Raw genomic sequence first — 19,491 nt, forward strand, 5'->3', positions numbered from 1 at the left:
AAACGTTTGAGATGTCACTGGCCATAGCACAAAATTGATCAGATCGTGTTCCAAGATTTGGTATTAACAAAGTTTTGTTGCGAGAAGGAATTTCCTTCTCACTTGAGAGAAACTGAAGCACAAGTAGATAGTCAAGAAATTAAAATTAGTTATACTTAGACCCTGTTTGATAACCCAATTCAACACTTTAATTTAATGGATTCAGATCATAACATATTTAGACCATTTGATAACTAAAAATTGAATATTTGAATTAATTAATTGACACTGAATTTGCTAGGTTTGCTCCTAAAATTAAGTAATAAGTTATTCACTTATCACTGAATATGGTATGCACTCAAATATATTAGATTTAATACTTAACAATTCAATAACTTAATGGATTCAGATTGCAAATTTCAGATTTCAAACTTTAATTTTTAGATTTCAATTTTATCAAACGCACCCTTAGTCTTATGGTGGTTGGAGGAGTGTTCCATATTATACGGTTTATGTTAGCTGTGACTTTTGATGTGCTAATAAAATTGGCAAAAATTGAAGAATTGTAGTTTCAATATGATTGTGGCTATTGTGTAGTATTTGGCAGATGAGGAAATGGCATGAATTAAGAAACATGTAGTATGAATAAGATTAATTGTGGGTACTCAATATGAGAAATCTAATTTTGGCATCACAAAAAGAGGAAGAAATATGATTATATATATTATAATTTATGTTAGCTATGACTTCTGATGCGGGGATAAAATTGGGAAAAGTTGAGGAATTGCATTTTGAATAGAATTGTGGCTATTGTGCAGTATTTGGCGGGTGAGGAATGGCATGAATTGAAAACTTGTCATATGAATATGATTGTGACTGCTCATAATTGGCAAATGGAAAATCTAATTATTAAGGGTATATTTGACATCACAAAAAAGGAAGAAACACAATTTTATATTATAGTAATAGATATTACTTGCTAATATAAGTTTGGACAGCATGTTACACAGAGAGGAGAACTCGTTGTTATGGGAACTAGAATATGATTGACAATAGAGGCAGCGCAACCTTGCAAGTTCCATTTCGAACAAGTTCATGGCCAGGATTAAAAGGTAAAGATCAATGGACAAGGTGATAACACACAAGCAATTTAAGTTTACCACCAAAACCACTTGTCTTCATATGGAAAAAGAAAACAAAAAATAGACAAAAAATAAGGAACGCCATTGGCATTCCGTTTTCCTCTGTGCACGGAATCCTTCTCAAATTGAAGACATGAAAAACCCCCATATTTTCAGAGACAAAGTTCCCAAAAATTAGTTCCAATTGTGTGAGATATAGCTCTTCTTGTCTTTCGATTTGTTCTTCTTCCATGTCTCCATTGGAATGTGCAAAATATTTCTCTTTTTCTGCCCTTCTTTCGTCAAATTGTTAAAAAATGGAGGAAACAATTGAAAGCAAGTTATGAAATTTAACTTCAAAATAATGAAATTGAACTTCCAAACAAAGGACAGAAGCTTGATCTAGAAAGTCCAAGAACAGATCATACTCGTTCCCTGGATCATATACCTTTCTCCCTTATTCAGTCAATGTATCTGAAACATTCAATTAAAATATTTGAAATTCAATCTGCCATTATTTTTTCTTTGTATATTAAAAAATCAGTAAGATTAATTAATGGTGCCAAGCTGGACTATCAATGGAGATGTATAATCTACAAGCATTAACTGAGAAAAATTGCAATTGAGGATGGTAGATTACTATGCTTGGGTTATGTATTTGTGCATCAGTAAAATTCCAATTGAGGATGGTAGACTGATAAAAAAATTCTATGACCATTTTAGTGGTATGAAATAGTGAATGCAGAGCATGTTGTTGTATGCACGTTTGGTTTGCCAATTTCTAGTGTAGGACAATTGGCAATTGGATTAATGTATAGGGACAAAGTGTAATATGGTAGATACTGTGTGTAATGCTGCAAGATTAATAAAAGATAATCATATTCTAGCAAAGATTGATCCCTTTTGTGTGCCCTTTTTTAAATAGACAACTACTGTCCAGTGAATTGAGAGTTAAGAAAAAAATGGGGCGTAATGAGAACTAAATAAAAGTTAGTTTAGAAATCATTTGTAGAGGTGTAGTGACATGGTGTAAATTTGCAGTGGTTAAGTGTAAATGAACAGTTATTTCGTGTAAGATGAACTGTATAAATATCTTTGATAGTCGAACTTAAGAGAATGGTAACAATGCACTTGGAAATAAAAGGAGCATTGACCACTTTATATTTATTTATAAATTAGGGAGATGGAGTTTGGCGAGGACAAGGGGATGCAGTAGTTTAGTTGCAGCATTCCAAGGTTGCGTATATCGTTTGACTCAGAAGAAGATGCCTTCAAGTTTTGACAATTCTTATGCTACAGCTACGGGCATTAGTGTGTGAAAGGAGGTTCATGTGCAGCAAAAAAGGTAAAACACGAGCAGATGCACGGGACATATAGACTGAAAAGCTCCGGGCAGAAACTAAAATAGGATATGGTTCAATGGGTATCATCTTGAATATTAAATCGAACAAGTATGTGGTTTCAAATTTTGTTGTGGAACAAAATCACCGGCTACTCTCCCAGAATGTCGGTACTTGATGGTATCACAGAGAAATGTAAATGAGGCGCAAGCAATTGAAGCCAAAGTTGCAGAAGACGTAGGTATATCAATACCAAGATGTATGACTTGATGGTGAAACAAGCAGGAGGAGCACACAAACTGGGATGCATACGAGCGGATATAAAGAGGCGCCTGTGAACGAGGGAGAAGAGTCTAAAGTATGCCTATTGCCCTGTGTCATTGCAACCGATGCCAATTTTCGTGGTGTTTGATGTATGTGTTAAGGATGTCGGCATGTCGCATTGCAACTGATTCTCATTTGCATGGCACTCAAGATATATATGCCTATTATGGCGTGTAAATACCAGTGCCTCAAATTTGTAACTGATTCTGGATAATCGTTATACCACATTTGAGCATAGTTACACCTTAATTTGGACATATTATACCAAATTGAAATGTGTGCATTCAAATTCGATATGAAAATTCAAAACCATTGGACTGATGATTCATGTTGGCTGAATTTCGATGGTTACTAAAGATTCAGTTTTGGTCCCAAAGATTTGGGGGCAAGGAAACTTATAGTTACATAAGTTTGGATGAGGCAAAAGTAGTCTCAAACGTTGATATTTCTAAAGACATTAAGTCCTATGGATGTTGGCAAGTCATAGTATACTTTCTAGCAGCGACTCTCTCTCTACTATGAGAGCCTCTCTCTCTACTATGAGAGCTAACCTCCCTTGTATGGGAGTCTTCAAAATTTAACGGCAACCTAAACCTTAGAGAGCTTTTGAACTTTCAAAACCAAAAAGCATAGACTCTACCTTCATTGTTTCACTTACAAGGCTCATCGCTTAGCATCAAAAGATTTGTTCTTTGAGCTACACATTCTGTTCTGCGTGTGAAAGAAACCATGATCCTTTAAACTTAGGAAGGAAGGAGTTATCCGTTTGTGTTTTAGGTTGTTAAGTTGCATCTGAGTGTGGTAGCATTAGATCGGGGTGAACCAATATTCTATATGGTGTTCTGGGTAGTTTTTAGAGTTAGTTATTTCAACTAATTCAGTGTAGTTTTTTCTTTTCTGCAGGTTTAATCGATCTGTAATTCTAAGACGAGAAATAGTGCCAAGGTAACTCAAGCAGTTTCTGGAATTCTGGAAGGATGGAAGAAGCACTAGAGCGTGCGTTTAGGAAGTTTGATCTATCTGAAACAGAGCTGGGAGGAATAGATCTCAGTAGTGAAGATATCAAGAAGGGAGTTCAGGATTGTAGCGGAAGCCTAGTAGGTAAGTTAATAGGAGAAAAGGTGGCAAATTTCACAGGAGTGAAAAACTTTACCAACCATGCCTGGGGTTACCCAAGAAACATGATTGTGACGGAGTTAGGACCAAATATATTTCAGTTTCAACTGGAAAGAGAAGAGGACCGAGGAAAAATCTTGCAAGGAGGCTCGTAGATAATGGATAACTAGATCCTTGTAGTAAAGGAATGGAGAGCTGGGTGCGAACGGAACTCCAACCATTTTAGGTTTACTCACCTGTGGATACAAATCTAGAATCTTCCTGTCCACTGGATGTGTAGAGCAGTGGGGTTCAAGTTGGGGAAATTATTTAGCTTTGTGAGGGAAGTGATAGTCCCACCGGGAGGGGGGAAAGAAGGGAGACATATGAAGATTTTTGCAGAAGTAGATGTTCTCCGACCTCTACTGAGAGGAACTTCTGTGAAAATGGATGGAGCAAATACATGGGTTGAGTTTAGATATGAGAGGTGCTTGAATTTCTGTTATAACTGCGGGTTTATAGGGCATGGGGATAAATCCTGTACTGGGGAAAGGAGTGAGAGACAAAATACCAAGGAAGGACAGTTTGGTGCATGGATACGCGCGGGGAACATAATGGTATCACCACTGAGAGCCTGGAAAGGGTCTAGTAAAGAGGATAATCAGTGCCTAGTGGCGATAACTAAAGGGAACAGCGTGACCGAGGCAGTAGCTGAGCAACAACACAGTCAAGGGTTTGAGAATAGGGATGGACAGAGATGTAAAGGAAGCGACAAGGAGAATAAAGATAAGGACCAGAGGAAAAATGAGATTGAAAGGAAGTGGAGAGAAATCCTAAGAGAAAACAATGATCAGAAGAAGGAGGTGGAAAAGGGGGAAAAAATTGATAGAAAATGTGAGGAGGAAAATTGCAGAGTGGAGGGGGGAAAAATAGAGAATAGGAAGGTAATTGTGGAATAGGGAAATGGAAATAGCAGAGTAGAGGACCAACAAACAGAAGACATTGTGACAGCCCCACCTTCCCCTAAGGCGAACCAAAGAGTTTGGCGGACCGCCTGCTCAACTCTCGCCAGGACTCGATCGCTCTCATCAAGTGAAATAAGATATAACCTCGAGACTAAGCAAAAAACAATTCCCAAACTTGAAACATATACTTACATTCATATCCATCTCAAACAAAAATACACTCCCAATTAGAACGAAAGCTTTAAGTTCGTACTACATCCAACCTTATTCAAGCACTAGCATGAGAACAATAAAAAAATAAAATTTCAAAAAAACTAGATCAAGCTAGCCTGCACAAGACTCACGCCCTCGCTCGCATCCCCTGTAAAGAAAACAAAGCTAACGAAATGAGCTAAAAGCCCAGTGAGGTTCCATACACATAGCCAAGTAATTAAATAAGGACATTAATCATGTAATAACAAGTAATCCAGAAAACATTTACAATATAAAGTAATGATAATACATTCATTAAAAGGATACATGCTCACATGGAGCCCTTCGTTCATTCATTCCACCAACAATTTCCTTATTCCTCCAGCATTAAAAATAATTTCATTTGTAAGTGAAAACCCCTCCATTGTTCTTGCCATTCATTCATTCATTTCATTTTCCCCATACTAGACACTGGCCAGTCTCCACCAGACTTCGTGGTCATACTCGAGTATACCAAATATTAACCCAGGGTCACCAATCGCCCGACCGAGTCCGCTTTTGGCTCGAGTCCGCTTTTGGCTCGAGTCGATCGGCAATGAAGGGCAAGGGCCCAGTTCAGCCAAAGGCTTACATTCATGTACAAGTAGTATTTAAACATTTAATCATTTAATCATTGCAAATTTCACATTCATTTAGGTCGAGTGCGATAAAGTACACACTCGCCTAGCAAAATTCATTTCTAAGAAATCATTGAAAACATTTAACATTTAATCCAACATTCACAAATAGTCACATAATCACAACAATTCACATAGTCATTGAAAACATAACGTACAAAGAACACTCACCTATTTAAGTAAAATAACGTCCGAAGTTTCCTTCCGGATAATGCCCTCAATCACCAAGGAACCCTAATAATAACCAAGAGAAAATATTACAGTTAAACCATCCAAAGTTTAGGTAAACCAAAGAAAATCTGAATAACTACTAGTACAAAGTATAAGTATAGTTTTGGAAGTGAAAAAAGTACATTAAACCAAAGGACATGAGTAAAATATTTGTAAAACTTATGCTCGCTCGTAAAACTTTGAAATCTCCATTTGAGTCGAAGAAACGAAGAAAATGTATTTCTATTAGTCGTAAATTTCATTTTTCCAAGGGTACAAGTTACGGACAGATTCTAACTTATATACCTCTAATAAAGAAGACTTGAATACCTTAGATGATTCAAGTTAGTTTCATCCTCAACCTTTACTCAAGTCGCGAGTACATCTACCTAGCCCTCGAGTGCAAATTTGGGCAGCATGCTCTTTGTATTTATCTATTTTCCAGCCATTTATGGCTTAATTATTTTCCTCAATCAGCCCCCAAAATCACCCACAAATAATCTCATTACAATATCCGTTCAATAGGCTAAAAGTCATTCCATTACAGAACCAAGCTAGAAAAGTGACCGGAAATAAGGTTTAAGGTAAAGAACAAAATGATAGGTTTGACGTCTGTTAGCGTATCGGTCACAACCAAAGCTATACTGATAGGATTGGAGTACAGTTTATACCGTTTCAAAATAAGACAAAAGACTACAATTTTCATGAAGACAACTCAGCTCGGTTCACAGTTTATCCAGGTCTAATTTACAGATTACAGAACCAGAATTTCACTGTCAAGTTGGATAAGAGCACTGGGTTCAAATGATAATAACTCAGGCTACACAAGTCCGATTGAGGCGTTTTCAGATGCCTTGGAAAGCTAAAACATAAGACTACAACTTTTATGTTTTGGCCAACTGCTGATTTAATACGGATCAAGGTGAAAAAATGAAGCCAGAATGATGAAATGTCAAAACTGTCCGCAAAACTCTACCTATGGCAGTCAAGGGTATTTTTGTCATTTCAGGTGATACAGTACTCGGATTGAGTTGAAATTTTACAGGCAACTATAAAATACCATTTTCTACAACTTTCATGTTTCGACCTAAGCCTAATTCGGCCTGTAACATAGACGAACTAAGCAGGTCAGAACAGGGCAGATTCATCACTATCCATGCTGGAACTTTCTCTACTAAAGCTGGAATTCTAGAACTAAAGCTGGAAATTTCAACCAAAGCTAGAAAACCATATACCAAACCTTAAAAGTTCACATCAAAGTTAAACCATCTCATATCAAAACTATCAAGTTCATCTCATGGTTGGAAAATGCATATCAAGGCTTGAAATTGAACATTAAAGCTGGAAACTACATGCTACCCTAGCCAAAACCATAAAATCTTTCATAACCATGCTTCTTTTAGCCTTAATCATACCTTATCTTGAATGAATCTCAAGAGTCAAGTAAAAAGATATGTTTTCTAGAAATTTTACCTCAAAACCCCAAGATAACAAGCAACTCAAGAGCTTTCTTTCCCAAGTACTCTACCAAAAATTTCTTCCTCCAAAAACTCTCCACCAAAGCTCCTCCTCCTACTTTAAAATCAATTTTTTGTGGATTGTTTTGGAAGGTTGGAATAAAACTCAAATATCAAGCAAGGTTTTTGGGTTGTAAATGGAGTTTGCTCTCTCCTTTCTCTTGAGAGGAGGTTCGGCCAAGAGAAACAAACAATGAGGGGAGTTTTAGTCCAAAATTCTAAGATAAAGACTAAAGAAGTCTTGGTCAAAAGTGAGGTAGTTAATTTGACACTTGTGAAGGCAAGAAATAATGTCCAAAATTAGACCAAAATATCTCTCTTTTTCTCCTTGCAACATTCGGCCAAGACAAGCAATAAATGGAGGAAAAATGGTGATGGAATGATATCTTAGTCTTGATCAATTCTTAGTCAAACTTTGTGGCTTGTCATTGTCAACAAGAGAAAAATAATAGCTTAGTCTTAATCAAGTCTTAGTCTATCCCTTTTGTTTGGTCAATAATTTCATCCACACTAGGATAATTATTAGGGAAGGATAAATGAAAGAAAAATAAGAAAATTAGAGAAGAAAGTATTAGTCAAGCGATGCCTTTGACCTGTACAAACGGCGCGAGTCGGTTCAAGCTGTTTTTCCTTAACTTGCCCGTACTAGTATTTTCACTTATGATTCACTCACTTATTATTAACACTTCTAATCACACATTTTTTTTAATCTAAAACTCACTCTTAACTACCAAATTTAGTACACACTCCGTACCGAGTAATCATACCACGAAAAGATGTAAAAACCCTAATTTACGCTAACAAGAAAACAAACAGAAAAACCCTTGATTCTATGTTTGTTTGCACTTATTGTGGGGTGAATGAGTAGTAAGGCTTTTAAAAAGTAATAAATGCCAAATAAAAGGGCATTTTAAGAAAAATATAAGGGATTTTATAATTCCATAGATTAACATTAGGGTTTCGACTAAAATATGAGAGATTTAAGAAAACCTGTTAGTCACAAGTAAAACTAGGGTTTTGAGTACAAGTAGGGTTTCTAATCTTTAAAACAAAACAATGTCTTAAAACAAAAATAAAATAGAGAAACCACAATATCCTAAAAGTTGGGGTATTACAGACATGGCCATAGAAGAAATTTTAGACAAAGAACTGCCAAACAGGACTGATAAAGGAATTATAGCACTTCAAGGGAGTGAAATAGTGGCTAATAAATCTCAGACATTAGCATGTAGCAGCATGTAAAGGGACAAGAAGCAATGCAGAAAAATCCTAAGAACCAGGCGAACCCTATTAAGAGATATTACAGACAGAGAAAATGCTGGGGGGCAAGGAGAGAAGAGAAAACTACTGGAATCCCAGCAAGACCTAAACCTAATGGAAGAGGATACAACAGAAGCTCCTAGGCAAAAGGTAATGAAATTGGACAATTCTGCTGGTTATCACATAGCGGAATTAGAGGCTAGCCCCGAAATGCCTCCACCTTTTCAATGAAGGTTGTGGTGTGGAATTGTCGAGGTGTGGGAGGCCCCTTGACAATTCCCCAGCTGAAGGAGGTTTTAAACCTCCACTCTCCTAGCATAGTTTTTTGAGTGAAACAAAAAACCTGAAAAAGTTTATGAAACAGGTACAAAAAAGAATTAGATTTGAGAACAGCTTTGTGATGAGCTCAAAGGGGAGAGCAAGGGGACTAACCCTATTCTGGAAGGATGAGCGTGTTTGCAGGAAGTGAATGGTACTGACTGGTATATAGAAGCGAGCATGCATGTTAGATCAGATGAATAATAGCCACTGGTGGCTGATAGGAATCTATGCAAGTACAGAGGAAAGTGTTAGAAAACAACAGTGGAAGGTTATTGAGGAAAAAAAGAGGGACTGGTGGGAGACCTGGGTGCTAGTGGGGGATTTTAATGATATATGTTCCAATGAGGAAAAATAGGGAGGGAGAGAGAGGCTAGAGGGAAGTTTTAGGCACTTCAATAACTTCATTAAAGGGAATGAGCTTGTGGATATAGGGTTTATGGGGGTACCATGGACATGGAGCAATACTTGGGAGAGGGAGGGAGAAATAAGGGAGAGATTGGACAGATGTTTGGGAAGTGTAAGCTGGGTGCAGAAATTTGAAAAAGCAACTTATGAACACGTTGAAAAGCAAACATCTGATCACTGCCTTCTGATACTGGACACAAATCCACAAAAAATAAGAGTGAAGAGAAGGTTCTACTTCGATCAGAGATGGGCCAAGGATAAAGAATCAGATACAATAATAAAAAAAGCATGGGGATTAGAACAACATGGTTCATGGATGTATAGAGTTGTCAGAAGCATAAAGGAGTGCAGATTAGCCCTGATTGAATGGAACAAAAGAGTGAGAAGTAATGCAAAAGTAAAGATCCAAGAGATAAAGGAGAAATCGAAAGTAGCAAGAGAGGGAGGTGATCCATGCAACAGAGGAGACATTGCATGCTTGAAAAGGCAGCTAAGTAAAGCTTACAAGGATGAGGAGCGGTTTTGGAGTCAGAAGTCAAGAAGCAGATGGCTTAAAGAAGGGGACAAGAATATAGCATTTTTCCACATAAGTGTAATGACCAAAAGGAAAAGGAACAGGATTAGTCTGCTACAAAAGTTGAATGGGGACTGGTGCAGAAGTGACTAGGAAATTGAAGAAGAATTGTGCAAGCACTATAGGGAACTCTTCACTTCTACAAATCCTAAGGAATTTGATGAGGTTCTACAGGGAATACCTCGTACTATTTCCAATCTAATGAATGAATAGTTGATTAAACATGTGGATGAGGCTGAAATTCAGTAAGCTCTTTTCTCTACGTTCCCTAACAAAGCCCCAAGAGTAGATGGTATGTCCCCATTGTTCTTTCAAAACTACTAGAACATTATTAAGGATGATGTTGTCAATGCCATTAGTAGTTTCTTTCATACTGGGAATTTGCTTAGAACTGTTAATGAGACCATCATATCTTTGATTCCAAAAGTTGACAATCTAGTGCTCTTGACTAATTTCAGACCCATTAGCTTGTGCACGGTGTTGTATAAAACCATTTCAAAAGTACTGGCTAATAGATTGAAAAAAGTTCTAAAGCACTGCATTAGCCCCTCTCAATCTGCTTTTGTCCCGGGGAGACAAATTTTGGATAATGTTATTATTGCTCATAAATTTTGCATTTTCTGAAAAATAAGAGGACAGGCAAAGTAGGCTTCATGACACTAAAGCTAGACATGTCTAAGGCATATGATAGGGTGGAATGGAATTTCTTAGGGAGACTAATGATGCACATGGGATTTTGCCCTACTTTTGTTAAATGGATCATGGCTTGTATTTCCACGGTTTCATATTCGTTTAATCTGAATGGATAAAAGATGGGATATATAAGGCCTGCTAGAGGAATACGGCAAGGAAATCCTTTATCTTCTTATCTGTTTATCATCTGTACGGAAGGGCTATCTAACTTAATCAAGAAAACTGTGGACGGAAATGAAGTAATTGGCACAAAAGTCTGTAAAGATAGCCCTATGGTTTCTCACTTGTTCTTTGTAGATGATTCACTACTATGCTGCAAAGCAAGTAAGCAGGAAGCAATGAAGGTGAAGGAGATCCTCCAGTAGTATGGACAAGCATCAGGACAAGTAGTCAATTTTGACAAATCTGCAATGTTTTTCAGCAGGAACATTGCAAACCAGACAAGAGTGGAGATCAGTGATGCATTGGATAGCATGAGGGAGGCACACAATGGAAAATATCTAGGCTTACCAATGACTATAGGGAGGTCAAAGAATCAGATGTTTGGATATCTGAAAAGCAAAATAAACAGTAAGATGCAAGGGTGGAAACAGAAGACACTCAGTTAGAGGTATTGATCAAATCAGTACTCATGGCAATGCCAACGTATATTATGTCATGCTTTAAATTACCCAAAGGACTGTGTAAGAAGATAAGTGCTAGAATTGCCAGATTCTGGTAGGGGGGGTGGGGACAAGGAAATCAAGATTCACTGGGTTAAATAGAGTAAGCTATCAGAAGTTAAAGAGAAAGGGGGATTGGGTTTTAGAGATCTGGAAGCTTTTAATTTAGCTCTGCTTGCAAAACAAATGTGGAGAATGATTACAACTCCAAATTTGTTAGTAAGCAGGGTACTGAAAGCTAAATATATGAAAGGGGAAGAGTGGCTAGAGAAGGAACCTCCCAATTCTGCCTCTTGGTGTTGGAAAAGTATCCACAAGGGAGATGAGCTATTACAGAAGGGACTATGGAAAAGAGTGGGAGATGGGAGGACAGTGAAGATTTGGTAGGATAGATGGATCCCTGGCACAGAAAATGGAAGAGTAACAACAACAATGCCTGAGGAATGCCAATTGAGTTTTGTTAATGAATTGATAGAGGGAAGGAAATGGAAGGCAGCTTGTTTGGAAAAATGGTTCAGTGCATAGGATATGGAGCACATAACTAGCATTCCCCTCAGTTTATATAGAAGAAAGGACAGACTTTACTGGAAACATAACAAATCTGGTATGTATACAGTGAAGTCAGGATATGCTGTAGCAAAATTGGAAGGTGTACCTCAGAGTCGAAGGTAGGAACCTGGCTCAGAAACTAGCTGGGAAATCAGAAAACACACTGTGTGGAAAACACTATGGAGCCTTAACCTGAAGATGAAGCTGAAACATTTCTTATGGAGATGCCTGCACAATAGCTTTCCAGTTAATGAAGCCATCTATAAGAGAATAGGGAAAGGAATTAGCCTGTGCAGCTGCTGTGGTGAGGAAACTGAGACCATTGAGCACATCTTTTTCTTCTGTCTAAAGGCCCAAATGGTGTGGAAGATAGCTCCTGTTAGGTAGGAAGGGATAACTGAGCTACAAAGTAACATATGGAGATGGTGGGATGCAGTGATGCAATCAGCTGACTAGGAGCAAGGACTGGATAGGATAAAGCTTACGGTCAATATCTTATGGCAAATCTGGAAGGCTAGAAACAGGATGACATTTCATAGTGAGAACTTGAATGCAAAACTGATTGTGGATAAAGCACAGCAGGAATGGATTGAGTATGAAACTGAAACTGAAACAGGTGCAAGGACAAATGCCTTCTCAGATTTGGACAGATAGATGCAATGTGGTTGGGAACCACCTAAAGAAGCTGTGATCAAAATAAACATTGATGCAGCATTATTAGCTAGAATGGTAAGAACAGGACTGGGGATAATAGCTAGGAACTGGTGCAGAATGATAGTGGAAGCAAAAGGAATCACTGAATGCAAGAGAAGAGAAGCAGGCAAAGAGGAAGCACTAGCTATAAGAAGTGCACTTGAAATGGCAAAAGATGCAGGATGGACAAATATAGAAGTCCAAACAGACTGCAAAAGTGTTGTAGACCAAATTAACACAAGCAATGTTCAGGACAGTAGCATAGAAACAGTCCTGGAGGACATTGATGACTTGAGATAGGATTTCGACTGTTGCAAATTTTCTTTTATTCCCAGGGATGGAAATGGCTGTAGCCAATCTCTGGCTCAATTTACTGTCTAGTTGATTAGAAATGTTGAATGGGAAAACTCCTTCCTAATATGGCTAATAGATTTAGTTAGAAAAGATATGGGAGTAGTCACCCCTTTTTGTGATTAGCTCTTGTATTATCAAGTGTTGATATCTATAAAATGTTGACGTTTGTTGGGAAAAAAAATTAAGTCCCATGGATTGATGTTTGTCAATTGCTACCAAAATCTAGTAACATGCACTTAATCTCGTCAAGGAATATGCATCTCCTCCGCTATGCTAATCAACTTACACTTTGTTGGTCTAACATTCTAATATTAAGGTGTATCTATGAAGACTAGAGGTATAACTAGGGGTGCATTCGGGTTGAGTCGAGTTCGAGTAGTGTGCTACTCGAGCCCCAAATTGAATTAAAGTAACCAAGCTTGTCAAATTTTTATTATTTGAGCTCTAGTTTAAGCTCAACTTCAATCACCTTACTCAAGTTTGAGCTTGAATTTGATTCTAATCAAGCTTAATTTAGTTTAATCGAGTTCAATCAAACTCACGTAATAAAAATTAATATTTTATATATGATTTTAAGTAAAGGATATAGTTGACATTTTGCACTAATAAATATAAAAACTAATGTGTATCTCTCTCTCTCAAGCTGAACTCGCACATATTATTGAGAAGCTTGAGTTTGACTCCAGTTTGGTCACTATCGAGCTCAAGTCAAATAGTTGATTAAGCTATTCACAAGCTCTAATTAAGTAGTTTGGTCAACTTGCAGCCCTAGGTATAACTTTAGAAAAAGATATACTACATTATCATTTAGAATGATAGGTAGTGTTCATCATATGTTTGTAACACCCTAAAATGAGATGGTCTACATCTTGCATAAAAGTAATCAATATACCTTAAAATGATAGGATAATTTTATGTTGACGGGATGATTCTAATTAGTGTCGGTCATAGGCATTTAATCATGTTGATGAGTAATTATCTCTTAATCTATGCCAGTGAACTTACACTTTGTCAGCGTGACTTTATGGATTGAAGTGTAACTGTGACGCCCCCACTTCTCCCAAGGGCGAACCCAAGGGTATCTGCGGGACGCCTGCTCAACTCTCGCCAGGACTCGGTACAAATTCAATTCAAACTTAAGAATAATCAATCAGTACTAAAAGTCAAAAATATAAAGGAAGGTCAATTCCTCAATAAATATTCAAGTCTTATATCATAATCTACCCAATTACTTTACATTCCCAAAATATACAGCTTCCAAAATTAAATTCTAAACAAATACATTCACAATTCTAATCAAGTGAAGCATCAAGTAAGCTTCTCCAGAATTCCTCCCATTTCAGCTCCTGTTAAGGAAAAACAAATCTAACGGAGTGAGCGGACACTCGTGAGGCCAAGAAAACATGCAAAGCAAGTTATTCAATAGTAATAGCACTTACACAATAGTGACAACTATAACATTCAAGGAATTTCACAATTTATAATAAACACCCTTGAGTATGATGCAGAAACTCTCCGGAGCTAATGATTTCTTATTTTGTCCAAGTTCAATTTTAAATACCTTTTCGGGACGACACCCCGTCCCCCGGGTAGGTAATTGAGTTCGTAGCCTTTCACGTATTCCATGTATGTTTCTGAGACTATGAGAGGTACCTCCCACCCAAATTGGTGTGATACTTACTATCGTTCAGTTTATAGTTCTGGGACGATTCAAGAGGTACCTCCCATCCGGATCGGTATGGTACTTACTATCGTTCAGTTTATAGTTCTGGGACGATTCGAGAGGTACCTCCCACCCGGATCGGTGTGGTACTTACTATCGTCCAGAGGTCGATGAGACACCGCTCCAATCGACTTAGAATGCTTAATGGTTCTGAGACGATTCGAGAGGTACCTCCCACCCGAATCGGTGTGGTACTAGCTATCGTTCAGAGGTTTAGGGTACTGAGACGACTCGAGAGGTACCTCCCACCAAATTGGTGTGGTACTTACAATCGTTCAGTGGTCGATGAGCAACGTTCAAATCGACGATTCCAAATAAAAATCACAAATACGAATCACACGTACGAATCACAAATACGAATGACATGTACGAATCACAAATACGAATCACATCCACATTACTATGTACAAGTCGAATATGAATTCACATAGCACAATATGAATATAATTTCGTTTGAAATAGAACGAGTGGGGTAACGTACACACTCATCTCAAAATTTCCAATTCACATAACGGATAAGAAACAGTTAACCACTTAGCAACAAATTCATGCACTTGACACTCACCAAGTAAACAAAGAAGAAATGCCCACTTGAGGGTTCAGGCGTCCACCGTAAGATCCTCTCGAAGGTTCTCTTGAGTGCCTGAGCAATTAATAATTAAACTATTACGCACTATCGCTTAAAACCCCTAATTATCAAGAAAGATTGTACACTTGTACAATCTAAGAAAATCTCGCAAGTACGAGCTTTAATTACTCGTAAATCGAGCCTCAAAAGTGGGGTTTTAAAACACAAACGAAATCTGATTTTCATCTTTGAAATCAAGTGTAAAATGATCAAGTAATATCGAAGGAAAAAGATGAGTTCTAAAAACTCAATTTCCTTTAAGTTAGGAATTTTCAGGTTTATTACACGTACTTTGAAAAATCGTATCTCACTCTCTACAAGTCCAAAATTGGAAAACTTGGTACCGTTGAAAACTACTTCCAAAGTACTAAAAGTTCCTAGAATACACTTTCCCATGATTCCTAACGGAAGGCATTCAAAAATTGGCTCAAAGTTACTGTTTTAGGCTTGCGAGACAGTTTTGAGGTTGGTTTTTCGCCAATTTTTGAAATTCGGCAAAATTCACGGAATTTAAACTAGTCTCTCAGGTTTGAAACTCAATTAGAGTTGCAATCAAAGTTTAAAACAAAACAAGCAGAACAAGAATCGGAGTTTTGAGCACCAAGATATAGCAGCTCAAAGTTGGTCAAAATCGAGATTGTTAGGCAATTTTCCAGATTTGGAAGTAAAATTTTGGTGACTTGTTTGTACGTCAAAACAGTCTTAGAATGACACCAAAATTGATACATTTCAACTTGCACATGAGGATTACTCCGCTACGAAATTTCACTTAAAAATTCACAAGGGAAGGTAGTTAACTAAACTACCAAAGTTCAAGGGAATCCGAAGACAAATCTGTCTTCAAGCTTCCGTTTTCCGTTTTTAAACATTTGGCCAATGAAATCATCTCAAATCTGGTTCATTTATGTAGACATTATCTAAGAAACATCCAAGATACGTTTGGTAGGTGGTTATCGCCAAGAATTTCGAATAATAAGTCCCAAGTCAAGATTTGCTATAAACCAGTCCAAGGTAAGGGTTTTCAAATCATTGAGTCAGTTTCGGATTTCCGCCACAACTCACTCAATTCAACTTGGAATCGTGGCGTTGAAAAATAGATTCATAAATCTACAATTTCTCAGAAGAAATCATTTTCAAAATCTGTCCACAGCTAGCTCATATTTGAGCATCCATTCGCTGCTCAAAACAGAGCTCCCAGTGTAGACGTGAAACAGAACAGTCATGTTCAAATGATTGGTATGGACTATTCAGGTAGAATCAGAACATGAATTTTATACCGTTGGAAATATGGGAATGTCTAGTTTCCAGTGCCACAAACAGCACTCGATTTCGACATCGGAGTAAAAAGTTATAGCCGTTTGAAAAACACTGCCAGAGCAGTTACGGGAAAAATTTCCAGTTTTGCTGATTTCCGAAAACATCACATTTGGCCAACCAAATCACGAAATTTTTTGATGAAACTTCATACACAACTTATATTACACATATCCATCAGAAAAAAGTCATTAGAACCACCTAAAATTGCACTAAAGGTCACGGAAGGAGCAAGGGCAGAATGGTCCCTTTTTGCTCAACTCACTCCCTTGAGTTTTCCTTCAACAACACAACATTTATCCACTAGATTAAGCACTAAACCAACATTAATAACATCAAAACTCATCAAATCAGTCCACCAACCATAGTGGGAGTTCATAGAGCCCACACATCAAGATCTACAACAATCCAAAGCTACCCACTTGAAGCTACAAGCTTCTAGGTGCAATATAACTTACAAAAACTAAGATTCAAGGGCTTGATCGTTGATTACCTCCTTAGATGATCTTAATCAGAAATTTCGGCCCTTAGAGCTCCAAGAAAACCGTGGATAAGCTGCTCCTCTCCTAGTCCAAGGTAGTCTCCAAGTTATTTGCAAGTTGGATGCAAAATTTGAGATGAAATGGAGGAAGATTGGTGCAAAATTTGGAGTGAAAATGGTGAAGCTTTTCTTCCTTCTTCCTTGCTGTTTTGGACGTCCAGAATGAGAGAGAATAGAGAGAGTGTTGTGATGAATAAATCTTCTTGAGGAAGCTTGGTGGTTGGTGCCCTTTTTGGCACAAAAGTCAACTCTCACTTGTGCGTATACGCGCGTTTCGCGCTCGATTCCTCTCGAGTTTGTTTCACTTGTGCACTAAACCTCCAATACACTTGTATTCATATAATTATTGTTCACTCTTAATGGTCTAAAAATAATGGTCTTAAATCCCTCAATTAATCGCGCACGCGAAAACGCGTATTTTCGATTTTGCGCGATATAATGAAACTTTTAAGAAATTCTTATAACGATAATATAACTAACTAACATTTAAACATTTAAACATAAAAATACCTATTTTAGGGCTAATATACATGTCTCCAATTTTCCAACTTCATTGTACTCTTAAATCGGTTATTGTTCCCAAACGTGCATTCACTATTTTCACTTATCGAACTTCGAAAAATTAATTTTTGAAACGAGCCACTCTAAAAATATAAGTAAGTCATAGATCAATGTAATTAGGTCTCAAGAGGCTAGAAAATAATATTCGGAGTGAACGGGCAATTAAATATTTAAATAAGCTCGAAATAAGAATTTAAAATAAGAAAATTTGCGAGTCCTCACAGTAACTATGAAAACTAAAGATGTGACTTTATAAAAGTGATAGGGTATTTTACTATACTACAAATTTTAAAACCTTATTACCCTATTTTTGGAAGTGCAAATTTGTTTATTAAATATAGGGATAATAGGTATCGATCTCACAGGGACTTAAAAATTGGCAATCACTTGAGTTTAATCACTTACTTTATTATCTAGACAATCAAAGTTTAAAGTGGTAAAAACAAAAAAAGTTAATTATGTGGTAAAACCGGCCATGAAAGATGTCAGTTTAGACAATATAACCGGCCATATAAATTAAAAGTTAGTTAGGTGATACAACCGGCCATAGGATATGAGCAACAGATGTAAAACCAGCCATAAGATGTTAAAACCAACCATCTAGGTGGTATGTTGTAAGAAAGTAAATAAAAGTAAAAACTAGTTAGATTAGAATTGTTTAAAGTTAAGTGAGTGGATCCTAGGGGATTAGAATCCCTTGTTATGTCAAGATTAGAAGTTAGTTAAGGTGATTATGCTTATACTTCCATGAATTATCAAGGAATAACATCCAAATATGTGTCCTTGCTTTCACCAATGGACATTTAAGAGAAATTTCCTTGGCTAATTTCTCTAGAAATTGCTTTCGCCAATTTCTTTATTTCCTTGAATCATTCTTCACGTATGTTCATAGAGAAAAGGTAAGAAACAAGTTAAATAAGTTCGATGAAGTTATTGAATAAATCCAACCAACCATTATCCACTACTTTTGTGAGAATAAGGTTAATGTTTAAGAACATAGATATATTTGAAAGCAACTTTCATAGCTCAACAATTATCAAATCATTCATAATTGATAGACAATCAACTATAAAGCATAAGCACAAGTTCTCAATCTAACAAATCATGAAAAAGCATAATCATGTCTTAACTCCTTTAAATCAAAACTATAACAAATTCATCTTTACCCTAGGATATGAAAAGAAAGCTTAGTTAGATATCATATTCAAAACATCTAAGTATGAAACAAACTTGTAACAAAGCATGGCAGATAAGAACAGTTTAGGAAGAAGAATTCTTATTCAATGTCTTGAAGTTTGAATCCTTGAATTCTTTCACAAGTTGATCTTTTAAATAAGTTTGATATAAGAGTGTTTTCACCTTCCTCTAGAAAGCTCTTAAACTAATTTTGAAACTTACAATATGAAAGTATTGTTAAAACTACTCCTATCTCTACTTCTACTCTATACTACAAGTTTTCAAGATACTACAAGAACTACGTGATCCTCAAATGAATGAGATACAAAGGGTTTTATTGATATTTTTGGACGAGAAGATGTTCTCATAATGTAGTCACAAAGTTGTTTTTCACTTCTCCAATTCAATTTTTAGTTGGTTCCAGCTGGATTTCTTGCAGACAAATTGGTCAAAAGTTTAGTGTGAATAGAATGCAAGTTGCAGAAGTGATTCAGGGATCTTCTAGATGAAAATTTTCCCTTTTTTCTTGTTTCTCTCTCTCTCTCTCTCTCTCTCTCTCTCTAATGCCTAGTTGACTTTCCTCACTTTTCTCCCTTCCCTAAAGACTGTCTCTTGGC

General features: G+C 36.9%; 2 protein-coding genes and 1 long non-coding RNA gene across 3 annotated transcripts; 2 read left to right on the forward strand and 1 right to left on the reverse strand.

Moving 5' to 3' along the window:
* Positions 1-4,990: 4,990 nt before the first annotated feature.
* On the reverse strand, positions 4,991-7,581 carry LOC140010957 (uncharacterized). The gene is made up of 3 exons (XR_011818157.1): positions 7,377-7,581; positions 5,865-5,927; positions 4,991-5,185 (listed from the first exon to the last, which is right to left on the reverse strand). It is a non-coding gene; the product is annotated as an uncharacterized lncRNA (long non-coding RNA).
* A 1,856-nt stretch (positions 7,582-9,437) lies between these two features.
* On the forward strand, positions 9,438-10,604 carry LOC140011339 (uncharacterized). The gene is made up of 2 exons (XM_072060131.1): positions 9,438-9,998; positions 10,305-10,604. The coding sequence occupies exons 1-2, from the start codon at positions 9,438-9,440 to the stop codon at positions 10,602-10,604; spliced, it is 861 nt and encodes a 286-aa protein (XP_071916232.1).
* Positions 10,605-12,538: 1,934 nt separating this feature from the next.
* Positions 12,539-12,877, forward strand: LOC113700808 (uncharacterized). The gene has a single exon (XM_027221247.1). The coding sequence runs from the start codon at positions 12,539-12,541 to the stop codon at positions 12,875-12,877; it is 339 nt and encodes a 112-aa protein (XP_027077048.1).
* Positions 12,878-19,491: the final 6,614 nt, after the last annotated feature.

The sequence above is a fragment of the Coffea arabica genome, chromosome 7e, assembly GCF_036785885.1.
Source record: "Coffea arabica cultivar ET-39 chromosome 7e, Coffea Arabica ET-39 HiFi, whole genome shotgun sequence".
Taxonomy (NCBI): Eukaryota; Viridiplantae; Streptophyta; class Magnoliopsida; order Gentianales; family Rubiaceae; genus Coffea; species Coffea arabica.

What these genes read in the sequence shown, in the direction of transcription:
- LOC113700808 (XM_027221247.1), top strand. Translation starts at nt 12,539, where the DNA reads ATGCAATGTGGTTGGGAACCACCTAAAGAAGCTGTGATCAAAATAAAC.
- LOC140011339 (XM_072060131.1), top strand. Translation starts at nt 9,438, where the DNA reads ATGGGGGTACCATGGACATGGAGCAATACTTGGGAGAGGGAGGGAGAA. An exon ending in TAGCATTTTTCCACATAAGT is followed by an intron (nt 9,999 to 10,304) that starts GTAATGACCAAA and finishes CAAAACTACTAG; the next exon opens with AACATTATTAAGGATGATGT.